The sequence below is a fragment of the Echiichthys vipera genome (genome assembly GCF_963691815.1).
Source record: "Echiichthys vipera genome assembly, chromosome: 20".
Lineage (NCBI taxonomy): Eukaryota > Metazoa > Chordata > Actinopteri > Perciformes > Trachinidae > Echiichthys > Echiichthys vipera.
The window spans coordinates 9,535,614-9,549,705 of record NC_139845.1 but is presented as its reverse complement, the minus strand read 5'-3'; the positions used below and the strand labels follow the sequence as shown (position 1 = coordinate 9,549,705).

The window sequence follows — 14,092 nt, the reverse complement described above, 5'->3', positions numbered from 1 at the left end:
TCTCTTTTAATTAGAATAGGCAGCCCAGTCAATGCTAAAAGCCCTATTTACTATGGTGTGGACAGTAGCATGGCATTGTGTGTAAATGTATGAAGCAGGGAAAGGAGGGGCATTAACATTGGGCTACTGCAGCTGCTGTGGACTGTGGCTTGTTCTGCTCTTACATGGCCAGTGTAATCTCAGTCTAAAGGATTACTGTTGATTCCTGGCAGGCAGAGGGAATCTGTGCACCAGGGACTAGCGCCAGGGTTGTGGTCACAGACCCAAGCACAACTGATCATAGTGTCCCAGCAGGACTACAAGCCTGGCTAGCTGACTGAGTTGCCTCTAAACAGCCTCATTATCATTGTTGTCAGTCTTACAGTTTGACTCTGAATAGTTCAGATTGGGACATCAATTGAAATCAAATTGTGGGGGCCTGAGGGACAGTAGAGAGAGAGAAATGGGTGGGAAAGCAGATGTTCTGGCCCTAGAATTGTTGCATGGCTTTAATCTCCTCATCACTAATCGCTATAACTGGATTCAGTAGCACCTGCTGCTCAAAGCGCAATGTGCCAGGGAAGGACGAGAAAAGAGGAGATAGAGACAGAAAGGAGGGCTTGACAGTACAATAGATAGGCAAGAACAGCCAGTACCAACATGGGAACATGCAAAGTAAAAGATGCAGCTCATTACCTGCATGAAATCACTTCAGCTAATTATTAACAAATTGAGGCTTAATAAGGCTAAAAGGTAGGAGCTAAGCTGTATGGCCATTATATATGGTCGTGTGTGAGTGTGTGTGTGTGTGTGTGTGTGTGTGTGTGTGTGTGTGTGTGTGTGTGTGTGTGTAAGCAGCTTACCTTTCTTACGATTTTCCACAGATCCATCCTGCTTCTTGTCTGTGGAAAAATACAGCGTAGTAGTAAGAAGTAATAATGAGTAAAGAATAATTGGTGGGCAATACACAGTACTGTAACTGTACCATTTACTATGGCTGAAATGATTCCTACAGAAACAAATAACTTGATTACTAACAGTCATTGTTTGATCCACAAAACAGCGCACTGTGTTTTGCATGGATTATTATTACAGCCATAAAACATGCTTTGCATGGACCGCCCTGACTCCCCGCTGGATCATTTCACACAGGTTGGACCCAGAGCTGCTGCTGGACACCAGCCTACAGGGACTTGCACTGGCTGATATCGAGTTGCTACATTCTCTACCTGAAGGTCTTTCCCCACAAAGTAGAAAATAGCGACATTGGAGCTCTGAATTTGATGAATTTACTGTTTATCACACCATTAATGAGACGAGAATGAGAGCACCCCGCGGGCACCTCCCGCCACTTCACAAAGAGAGCAGATGGCAGCTCTGGAGACAGACCTTCAGTTGGAGGGATGTTCAGGAAAAGAATGTTTTCTTTAAAACCTGATATGTAATGTACTTAAATGCACTAAATGGGTTTACTTTTGAGAGATGTAATTGTACACAATTCGATCAAAAAGTAAAATAAATTTTACAAAAAAGGAAACCAATTAGTTCTTCGCTTTAAGTGAGCTGTCTAATTTTCTCTTTTGTATAATAACTATTGCTCTTAGAGCAAAAGTATTTCTTATGTGATTACTTGATTAAACAATGGACTAAGAGGCAGACAACTGGATTTCTGAAACAATCCTAGCCCTACTATTTACAGCTACAGTATTGTAAAATAGTATGGTTATAATTATATCAGTTCTTTTTGACTTAAAAAGAATTCTTGCAAAACAATAAACCACTGCTATGATTTTCCAGAGAGAAAGCCCGTCCATTTTAAGTGTCAAGCTGTGAGAAATTATAAAGACCATTTTCTTTACATTTTAAAGATTAATCAAGAAAATATTGGGTAGCTCAATCGACAATATTAAGAATGGAAAGTAACTGCATAATCTCCTAGAGTTTTCAATAAAAAAAGAAATGATGGTAGAATTACGGGTGGTAAAAAACAGAAATGTCCACAGAAACATGTGAACAGAAGGAGGAAGGGAAATAAGTAGTAGGGATACCAACTTTTTTTCTGCTTCTTCTTCTCCTCCTTTTCCTTTTTCTTTTCCTCTTCGTCTTCTTCATCATCCTCACTGGTCCCAAGTAAAGTGAAGATAATTCCAGTTTGAGAGTTGACACCCACAGCAGTGACCAACATTTTCCCTGAGCCTTCCATTACATGGGTGCCTTTAGACAGAGTAGGAAAATAAAATGTCAGTCAATAAGAGAACAAAAGAAAGGGTATGTACAGTATATGACTAAATAATATGTGCTATGTTTCAAAGATGACTTATACCATGTGTCTGTTGATACTTGGTAGTGACCAGATAAACTGTACATCTCTAGCTTATTTGTTGCTTTAATTTTTACCCTTTTGGTTGAGACTAAATGTTGGGGTCAGTTATTCACAGACAAATACAAACGGAAGCTAGTGCTTGCAGGTAAAAAGAGGAAGAAATGGTCTCTGATGCAAATATCCTTCAAAGCTTTAATGAACGGCCTTTAATCAAAAGCCAATTGTGAATTAATGGAAACCTTAGAGGCTACAAAAGGGTCTCTCCAGAGATCTCTGGGTCTTCATTTCTCTCTGAACACAGGAACATCTCATCAATTTATACCCTCCTAAATAACAGGAGGGGAAAAGTCAGAGTAAAAGAAAGTGAAAACAGAGAGCAAGAGACAAAAGCCTTTAAAAATTCTCTGATGCCAATTCTGTACAGAGTGGAGTGAAAACAAAACTATATCTCACAGCATCTGGGGAGTTTGGGTGGCTGCTAATTGATTACACCGAGCAGCAGGATAGGGGAACCAATTCAATTTCAATTCTAATCCAGTCTGCCACTACAGCCAGGGAAAATGAACACCATGACATGACATACATATAGACTTATTCCTAAATGCAATTCATCATCAGAAACGGAGTCTTGTATTACACTGAATACTGATGGCTTCTTGGGGATAAATTATTTTGAAATTGAAAAAAAAAAAAAAAGGGTTCACCCTATTCTTAGATGATTTAATTAAACTTCTTGTTTTCATTCTGTATAGAGATCGGGGATGCACCAATTTATGGGCTGAAACCTTGTTGACTGCCTTTGGCCTATCAGCGAATAAGACGGCATTCTCAGATGGCAGTGGCAGATGTTTATCTGTTGTTTTGCATCAATTTTGCACTGACTAAATGTTGTGTTAAAAGGTTAGAAAGGCCTTTGAAGTTCAAATTAAAAATGGGAAAGAAAGCTGTATGAAAGGCTGTATCTTTAATTTGTGCTCATTTAAAAATAGTGTAATGAAGGGCTGAATGACTTTAGCACAGTGCAGTTCTTTTCTTTTCATAATGAAGATTTAAATTTTTCCCTGGCCAAAAGTTGGAATACATAAGAAGACAAAAAAAAACAACAAAAAAACATTGGTATCGAGTCCACCCAGAATTTGTATTAAATATTAAACTGGGTCTCGAAGCTTAGAAATGTAGGGTCAAGATAGAACTGTTAAATGGCCACACTTACAGTAGGCCTCAGTCTACGATAGGTCTATTTAGGTTGAAGATGGAACAATTTGAAAATCAAGGCCCTATTGGACATCAGAGTATGATTATTGTAACTATTTTTAAAGTAGGATTAGCCATCGACCTTTGCAAACATGTAAACAAAAATAAAAGCCTGTAAAAAAAAAATTGCATTTTGATATGATGAAATTGCAGAAGGGTTATCTGTCATTTTATTTTAATAAAAGCTTGAGCTAGAGATAATGTGTATTGTATTGTTTAAATGATCTCAACTCAGCTTTGCAAATGTCTACAAGCGCTATAGATCCTTTCCTAATAGTATGGTCACATGTCTGGCAAAATAAAACTAAAACTGAGGCTCACCTGATAACAGCATTGGATCTTTTTCTTGTGTTTTCTTGACATGGTCCGACTCCCCTGTGAGCGAGCTTTCATCGATCTTCAGATCGTTGCCTTGGATGAGGACTCCGTCGGCCGGCAAAAGGTCACCTGAAACACACACAAAATGCATCTTTAATTTTGAGGAAGGGTGGAAAAAAAACTAAATAAATAAATCTAAGAAACATTTACCTACATCACTTACAATAACATAGTTCCTCTTACCATATTTTACTTGTGCAACGTCACCAACCACGATCTCAGCCACAGGAATTTGGATAACTTGTCCTCCACGGACGACAGTAAATTTCTGTTCCTGCTCAATGCGGCTCTGGAGGCCCCTAAACTGCTTCTCTTTACTCCAGTCATTGAATGCCGTCACCAGTACCACACAGATAACTGACAGTAGAATGGCGGCACCCTCGATCCACCCTGCTTCAGACTCATTTTCGTCCTCCACACCGCCCGCTGCCTTTCCACAGTCTGCAGGGGTACAGGGGCAAATCTTAATACAAGTTCACTATGAATTCCCCCATCTCATCACATCGTCCCACCACTCAGGTGCAATGAAATGCAGAAATTGAGACAAATAAATGCAGTGTAAAACACTCTCACTAGACTTTACCATGAAATAAGTTAGCAAGATACTGTAAACGAGGTAGAGACATACAACTGACAAACATACCTTTAAGCTATAGCTAAAGCTATCTAGTTCCCAACCATTCAAATAACACCCCAAACATATATAAGACAATATTAATTAGGTTAACAGTAACATAGATTAATACAATTAATAGGAAATAGGATCGTAATGAAGTGTTGTTACTTACGTTCTCTTTCGGCATCAGGGGGTCTATAAAAAGAAAGGCCTAGTGAAACTATGGCTGCCACTTCTAAAATAATCAGTGTGACATCCTGTAGAGCCTCCCACACTAACTGTAAGAAAGTTTTGGGCTTTTTAGGCGGTATTAAATTTTCTCCAAACTCTGTTTTCCGCTTCTCGATGTCTCCTGGCTGCCCACTTAGACCTGGGGAGGGATAGACAAAGGACAAAAGCATTTCATTTGTAAGATTTCATTGGAAATCTATGCTGGAACTTAATGTTAGACTACAACCATTTTAACATTAAAAAAAAAGGCTTAATTGTGTGACATGTAATCTCACTGTAAAAAAAAATTACTGTTAACATTTACGTTCGCAGCAGGAGCGCTCATCTCAAAAGAGTAAAAGTGAGCTGTGCTCTCGTCACTGGGCCTCCAAAAACATCATTCCAAAAAAGGAATCAGCATTTCTGACAGGACGTTGTAAACACGACAATGCCGCACAACAATGACACACATTCTGTGGGCATGTTGAACAGCTTCACCTCTTGCAGGCATGCAAAAGAATGTGGGAACAGGGGTCAAATCCAATCCCATAAAGTGCCTTTTTAAATAAATAAAATACAATGACCAACTGACCAGAGAGGTTGAATCAGCTTAAGCCTCACAGGTGCTTATGTATACTACTGTCCAGTTATAGTGTCATCTACCCGACACATCACACATGTGGTTGGCGTGAGACCCTTTAATCCATGTGCACAGAGCGCATTCTGAAGCCACCCATTCAAATTCCACATTCAAGGCACAGTTATATTTTCAAAAGGGCCTTCACATATTTGATGATGCATGACAGTTTTCCAGTTCATGCCGACTGACCGTGTGTGGGTGGCTGTGTAAATGGGATAGAGCTGTGTGTGCGTGCATGTGTGTGTGTGTGTGTGTGTGTGTGTGTGCGTGTGTGAGTGTGAGGTGGAGTAGAATCGGGGGCCAGGGAAGAGTGACTGTGTGAAACTGCTACTGACAAGCAAATGTGGGATGGGTGGGGGTGAGGGTGAAACAGACTGAGACTAATAAAGAGCAGAGATACTGACAGCTTAAGGGAAGCTGCACTCCGAATAGCAGTGTCTTAATAGGGGAAAGGATCTGTAGGGTCAACGTATGGACACATACGCACAGACTAGAAGTACAATGCAAATCATGATACCGCATTTGGATAATGAGTCTGCAACAAGAACTGCCCAGGGAGTAAGGAACATTGTTCTTCTGCAAATGAGACATTTCTCCATCAGAAATGCTGTCAAATTAGACCACTGCTGGTGGAGAATGAGTCTGACAGTTAAAATCCCAAATTTATTAAGTTAATTCTGACACTAAAATAACATAACCAACATGAATACACTTCTTGAAGCTGTAAATCCTAACAGGCATTTTTCACTGTTCCCTAACATGTTATAGAATGAAATAACAGTAAAATGATTTAGTTGCAACGCTAGACTGCAGTTCAATTTTCCTTATTTCAGGCAAAGGGAATAGATTTTGCTATGTCATGGCAAAGTGAGAACAGTTTTCTGAAGAACTGCTTTTTAACAATTCAAACTTTAGTGGAATTTGTCCATTTATCAAACAAACCTTACTTTCAGCGGCCCTGCTGTCTAATTAAATATCTACACACTGCCTCACTCTTCCTTTTCACTACGATGCTGTGCAATATGAGAGCATTGGAATAGCTTCAATTAGCTAGAAATTATTCCTTACCATGATCAATGGGTATTTTCTGATATGCTAAACAAATAACTATGACTTCCATCTTTTCTTCCACCTTCCACTTTTAGGTACTGTCAAATTCACATTTTGATGGCTTTCTGTTCGTTGTTCGAGTCAGTATATATTTATTAGCAATTTACTATTTCATCTTCCACAACTCCCAACAAGTATGTGACAAATGTGTTTGTTTTTTCCCCCCAAATAACTGTTCAGTTACTGTCCAATCCTGTCCTTGAAGGTAGTTTTGCTGGTAACCACTTCTCAATTCCAATTCCATCATTATACCAAATGACCACTAAACCCCAAAACAATGCTTGTTTTGTCCAACGTAAAGCTTAAACAACTATACATTGCTAATTCATTTTGGTGTATATCATGTACTATCATGTGTTTGAATCTAATTCAATTAAAAAACGGTTTCATCTTTCTTTACCTGTAGCTGACTTTAAACACATTTTGGTCCACTTCATTAGGGAAGAAAATCATCCTTAATTAATTGACATTAGAGAAGAATGACAATGACTCACCACTCATCAGCACTGCACATTAAAAAGGCTATGGGGTTTATCCTGCATCACTGCTGGCTGTCTCACCGTCTGCTTTGATTTTCTATGCCTCTAATGAAAACGTGCTGACAGCTAATACCCCATTCAATGTTACACCACATTTCCCTTAGCAGAAGAGCAATAAATACAACTGACAGAGGCCGATCAACACGTTGTCTCACCATTGGATACACAAACAGAAAATAGGTTGGCCTTGGACCCTCACATCATTTAAGCACCAAGAGTGTGTCTCAAGTCAAGGAGCTAATCATTAACCATTTAATTTGGATGCGTGTCCCCAGCTGACCCCTCTGAGTACTGTCATTTCAGCCAGCAGTGAGGGGTCAAGGTAAGCCTTCACTCTGGGCCTGTCACAATTAAATGGAAGAGGGTCACAGTTCCGCTTTTACTGTCTTTACATAACTGTGTGTAGGTTGATATGTACCAACTGTCCAGTACAATGGGACAGCCCTCACTGGAACAGCAAAGATCTTAGCCAGAGCCTAGATAGGAACTCAAGGTAAGAGCTGCAAGTATGATGAGAGTAATTGCAAGAATGACAGTGTGCTCTACTTTCCTTTTTTCCTACATACAGTCCCTGTTTGAATGACAGAAGTGCGTCATGACATTTATGTAAAGCTTATATTCAGACAGATGACAGTCAGAGCCTTTCTTGAGTTGAATAGGGATAATTGTTAGTTTACTTGGGAATTTGTTCACATTGCATATTACAGGTATTATATAAAGTAAAATGAGACAAAGGTGGGGGTTTTTTTGCTGAAAGGTTAAGATTATATTATGCTCATCATATACCAAGGTAAACTGGGTTATGGGATTCACGTAATTTCGGCTCAAATTATGGTATTAACGTAAAGACCAGATTAGGGTTTACAAAAAAGGTACACATTGGGAAGCAACTCCTACACAGGGCGAGCATTTTTGAAAAATAGTTCATTTACAAACTGGACAACAAAATGACACTGCACCAAGAGACGCAATATGGAGGTACACATTTCACTGTTCCTGCTATTTTATAAAATTACGTTTCTTTAAAATACTCATAATATGTGAGGTTCTTCCATTAGACATCATTCTAGTTATTACTTGCCAATGCTCCTTTCCAATTTAAAAGTGATCAGGGCATTATGGGCGTTGCTGCACATAAGCAGGGCATTGCTCAATAAATGGAATTACTATGCTCATTACTATAGCATGATCATTTCATCTCCAAAAACAGTGTTGAATGGATATCATCATGCCATTTTACAAAAAATGTGTTTTGGTAATATGCTTGAAACTAATATCACCCTACTCAGGAATTCTGGGAAGACCACTGACTAAGATAATGCTCCATCTGGCAAGCTACACTGGAAGCAGGCTAGACTACAAATTATGGCCACGTATTTACAAAAACACTTCTAGAGAGTCTGACCAATTACTGATTACTCTAAATGGAATAACTAACAATGAGGTTTTAATTGTTATCTACCTGGCAGCTTAAGGTTATAAAATTACCAAGATCATAACAATTGCCAACCCCCACCTCCACTCCAGCTCTACTAACGGAAGTAAAATCTGGCCCTATGCTACATCCACTGACTGGCTATAGCCCATCTAAGCACATCATTTTGAATTCAGACATGAAGACAAGCATCTCCAGCCCCCTGAATTACAAAGAGTAAACTATCATTTAACAGTCTGAACCTCCCCATTGAATGAAGGGGTGTGGTGTCTGGAATGACGGATGCAAAGAGCCTGTCCGCTTTTGTGAATTACAGTCCAATTGTACAAGCCTCTCAGTTCACTGTTCATTGGATCAATAGCCTGGGACCCAAATATTTGAATACACTAAAATAGTAATCAACAGGGAATAAATTTGAAATGGCAAAATAGGGGACCACTGTCAATCATGTCCTTGCCCATTTCATAAGCCTAATTATGCAGAAGAAACAGAGGAGAAAAGAAATGCTGCTAGTGTTAGCAGAGCTTGTTCAAAATACTGATACTGAGGGGTGATTTCATTTTGTTCCAATGTTGCAGTTGAAAATGAAATAATTCTACTCATGTAGGTATCTTTCCAAGACTTTTCTGGGTGTGTGCGACCTCTGTAAGCTTTTGAGCAACTGGTTTGGACACCCAAAAGAAGCCTAAATACAGACATCTGGGTATACTTTAGAGGACGATACTATGACCCTGAGCTGCAACATTCAATGCTGAGAAAATGTGGTAAAAGGATGAGAGTTTTATTACAACAATACTCCAGTGATTTAGTATTGCTCTTACAAACAGCTGGGGGACTCACGAGAGACAAATTAAAAAACAAGAACGGTCACAACTGATTCAGCGGAGGCTCAGATGTCCTGACTCATCAAGCAAGACCATGAAAAATAAGCACATACAGCAGCATAGCTTGCCTTGACTTGGGACGTGCCATTGACATGTCTGCCAGCTCTGCCTGCCTTATTTTTCTTAGATCATACAAGCTACAAAACATGGATCCTACACTTCCCATAATGCAACTCAATAAATCGTCATTGGACCTTCCCTGCCTGCTAAGTACCCATGTCTTTCAAAGGATGAGCAGTACTCCCCATGATGAACGAAGAGATTTACCTGTGTAAAACATGATGGAGTTCCCCTGTAAATGCTACTAACATTTATATAACTGACTACAAAACTAGAAAAAAGCTTAACTGGTACTTATTTCATCACAGTTACAGCAGAGAAAGCACCAGAAAAAAACAGTCTGCACGCACAGAGGAAGTGAACTCATACAAATAACACCAGGCCAAATGCCAGGGCTTCAGGTATTGGTGAGCTCTCCCTTTCCACCACACAAACGGATCCTTGAAACAGGGTTTGTTTGAGAAGTACAGCATACTAGCAAAGCTAGAAGGAGAGATGTAAAATTAAATAGTTGGTCAAAAAATATCATCCCTTAGTTTTAATATTTTCTTCATGTGATTTAAGCCCTTCATGCTTTACCTTTCATTTTATTACATTGCAGCACTTTGACTGGGTTAATTTGTCAAATAGACAAAAGGTTATATTTGAATAAGCTTTTGGCAGCACAATTTACAGTGTGCATAATTAAGTCTTTTCAAACTCAGAGCATTGGTATGTTAATTATCATAATCAATTTGTGTCACAGCCAAGTGAATTGAAATGTAACTGAACTGGGAGATCTTATCTGCTTTTTCTTTTGGCATTTTTTTCTGCAGCGAGCCAACCATGCAGCGTTGATATGCGTTTCCATTCCCCAGTTTTAACAAGCTGCACCTTGCTCGAGATGGACCTAGGGCCAAAGCTCGTCCGCCCCACCTTTATGCAAGCTGCGGTGACGTCTCCCTGGCTGCAGCCAACCCATTACGACTACCCTTCTCCCCCTTAAATGGACAGGAATGTCTGTAGTGCTACATGTTTGTTAATTCAGGTAAATTTTATGCAACTAAACATATAGACTACTAAAATACAAAGATGGCCAAAATACACAGACCTACTATAGAGCCACTGAAGACACACCATGATGCAGGTAGCCCAGTTGTAATAGGAATGCAAATGCTCTGTAACGCTGAGCCAAGCCAAGCCGAACCAGACCGTTGTATAGAAAATTGCCTTAAGATACCCAGCCATCTGCCAGCATGGAACATGGTGATATTAAGTTACATTTAACCTCATCCAAAAACACCATGCTGAAAAGTATAGTGGTACAGCCATGCACAGCTGCAACTGAGAAGTTCAGCCAAACTTATTTGGGTGAAAAAAGGAGCTTGGGAATGGGGATTAGAAAAGGATTGGCTTAAGAGGTTCCAGAAATGACCAACCAACTAATTAGAAATCCCTTTTCAATTGTCAAGCTCCTATAATCTTAAATGATGGCTTAATTTCCTGAGCCAATGACGAATGAGCTGATTGAAACTGGAAGTGTCAAAACTGAGTGGCTGCGTACCAAGTGGAACAGCACCTGCTGCGAGGGGAAACAAAATGTGGACCTACTCAAACTTATCAGTAGAGTGCAGTTGCAAAAGCAACTGGGAACTTTGGTAAAAGCTGCCTCTCCTTTGTAAGGTAGCCAGCCATTTCATATAAATATTTATTTTTATTAGGAACCTAGACATAATCTAATATTCTCGTAGTCTGAAAAACATGTTTCACTATCTGAAGACGTTAGTTACAGACTGTTGATATGCAGAATACTGATAAAGAGTGTGCAGCAATGGCTGAGGCTGAAAGTAGTTTGATTAGCAAACATGCTGACAGTATTACCTTACCTACTCATAGAGAGACTGCTTTGTGCTTTATATTTAAATGCTGAAAGCGCTAGTGGGCTTCGACAATCCACATTCTTTTTTTAGGTAGAGTGAGTGGGGGAGGACAAGTACACTCGCACAAAATGAAACAACCAATGTCACTCATGCTAGAAATATGACAGGACTCTACGTTCACCAACTTGACACAGCCACATGCATGTTTGGACAAATCGCTCTCTTTCAACAGCCAAATTCCTATTCAGCAATTTATCCTCAGTTCAGACAATGGCTTACTGGCCTGTATAACAGACAATGAAAGCAGCAAAAGAGACTGCACTGTATGCCTTGCACACTATATTGTCAATAAATGAAAAGGTCAAGAATTAAATAGCGAGGTAGGAATTCCTGAATGAGAGATGTGTTGTGCTGTCATATAGCATGTATTGCTTTCTTTGTGTTTTGATGAAGCTCAGGACAATTTTTTTTTTGCTTGCTTTGAGACAGTGCATACAGAGGACTGTTGCTGCTACAGTGAATATGCGGTGCCGTTTTAATCTGGGATCAAACTGAAAATCCCCTCCCATAAGAGTTCAGTCAAGGTCATACTGACGATTAGGCCAACTGTCTATAGAGAGACAAACTGAGACAGAGAGAAAATGAATAGTAGAAAAGGGGAAAAAGAGAGAGAGCTGCTGTCAGCCACCATTGCCCTATTGGGGTGCTACTATAGCATAACATAACATAATCCTGTCGTTATGGCAAAGAGTTTGGTGGCGAAAGGGTAACACAGTGGAGATATTCAAAAGATGAACTCACTCCTTCCCTAACATGTTCAAGTCATTACTAACTAGCGTCCCGTTTTGTGTGCCACATGTGGGACGCTAACCTGCCTGCAGCCTGGTGCTGTGCCCAGGCAGACAGCTGGTCTGTCTGAAGCCTACACACAGAGACACGCACACACAGAGACACAGAGGTGAAAAAGGGAGAGAGAGGGAGGGTGCGAGGGACATATCCACAGGCCTTGAAATAGAGCAGGCCTGGCCCAGGTCAGAGTCAGCCTGCCCGGCCACCTGTCTGGCATATGAGTTTTCCAAGGAAGTGATGTCAAGGTATTCACAATGTGGATGATATGGCCAATGACACGCCTCCTAAACTATGTGTGCACCACATTAGCATTCCAACAGTAATCGCCATTAGCACTGTTGTGAGCACATCCTGTATTTAATCAAATTAAACAACAGTCATTATGTTGAGTGTAGTGGAAACATTACCATCTATAGGCGATGTTTTTAACCGGTTGCAGAGTCCGTGAACATCCTCATAAGATTCCCCAATTTTGCCTATTGCCTCTGCACCTCTCAGTTCCATAAGGGAGCGCAGTTCTTTGAGTGTGCAGCCAAACTCTCCATCATGGTTGGCCTCCACCATGGAGTTCTTCACCCCACTGTACGAGTTGTTCGCCATTGTCTCACTGCCTCCCCACTCTATTGCAAAGCGTTGCTTCTTCGGCTCAACAGTGGGGTGGGGGGTTGGGGGGGGTGGGCGGTGTTGTCTTGGAAAAGCTTAAATCCTCAAGAGAGCGAACACAGTGGTAGTTCCCATAAACAGCTGACGGGCCCTTTAGATGCAGCTGGAGTCATGCGGCAGGTAGCAGGGCAGGGATATTACAAAACAAGCCATTTCCCTTGGAGAGCCGAGTTCCTAGTCTTTCATGGTGACTGAGGATCACCCACAGAGGCGGAGACCACCATGCATTCAGATCTGAAACAGAATAACAAAAAAAAAGTAATTAGTAACACTACAATGTGTAATTTCATGTACAGCAGGGTTCCCCATACATTTATTAATATCACACTGACAACAAATGACATTTGCACAAACTGTCCAGGAAAATTCATTTCAGGTTTTATGACACACTCAGGCTGGGTTATGCATCATATTTTGATTTTAATTACAGCTGTGTTCTTTCATGCAAGTCAGCAATAGATATCAGAGAATTAGTCATATCTATACTCATTTTGGTCTATATAGACAGAAGATATGTTTTTATTTCTTTGCAATACCACAATCTGTGCAGTTCCCTTTTATTGTAATCGACCTACTGCTGCATTTAATATGTTAACTATTATGTTTACTCGATAAGCATATTCTTGGGTGGACAATTCTGACATTTGTGATGACTTATTTTCTGTGTAGCATGTTTAACAATAGGTGTAGGTTACCATTTCCTTTTCTTCCCCTTTCTGTAATCACATTGCTAAGTAACTGTAACTGCTAAGTCATCACTTTTGTTGAACCATTTTACTGCTGTGTAAAAGCAAACATTAAAACCACTTGGCTGCTGAGACAAGTACAGTAGCAAAGTAATTGGCAAAACTGCCAACAGCCATTGCCAGGAGATTTCGATTGGATGTACTTGAGTTGTAATAAAATAATAAGTTGTCATGGACAAAACTCTTGTAATGTAATGTGCACTCTGCTTCTCAGCATTCAGTTATCAATTCAATTCACAAGCCTTTTTTGGCATGAGAGCTAATTTGTCTTTTACAATTACAAGATTCAATTGACACAAACAATAAGATGAATAACTATACACTATTATATAAGAATAAAATACATAATGACATAAAATAATATATAGTGTACCGCACCTAGCCAATGTCAGCTTGGCTAGGCTCCAGCAGCCTGCATCCCTGATTGGGATAAGCGGTTGGAGATAATGGATGGATGGTTGGATATACAAATGATCTAAGCAGAGGAGAAGGTGATCATCAGCTGATGTCATTCACATACACTGCAACAGGAAATAAACTAGGACTG

The 14,092-nt window shown here is 40.0% G+C and overlaps 1 protein-coding gene across 2 annotated transcripts in view; it reads right to left on the bottom strand.

Moving 5' to 3' along the window:
- The window catches only part of atp2b1a (ATPase plasma membrane Ca2+ transporting 1a), a 42,152-nt gene that overhangs the window by 16,022 nt on the left and 12,038 nt on the right, over positions 1-14,092 (bottom strand). For both annotated transcript variants that reach the window (XM_083935133.1, XM_083935134.1), the window contains exons 2-7: positions 12,544-13,033; positions 4,723-4,920; positions 4,118-4,375; positions 3,878-4,003; positions 2,032-2,193; positions 843-881 (exon numbers count right to left, since the gene is read on the bottom strand). In XM_083935133.1, the coding sequence (XP_083791259.1) occupies positions 843-881; positions 2,032-2,193; positions 3,878-4,003; positions 4,118-4,375; positions 4,723-4,920; positions 12,544-12,736 (976 nt within the window). In that variant the 5' untranslated portion in view covers positions 12,737-13,033. The remainder of the gene's footprint in view (positions 1-842; positions 882-2,031; positions 2,194-3,877; positions 4,004-4,117; positions 4,376-4,722; positions 4,921-12,543; positions 13,034-14,092) is intronic.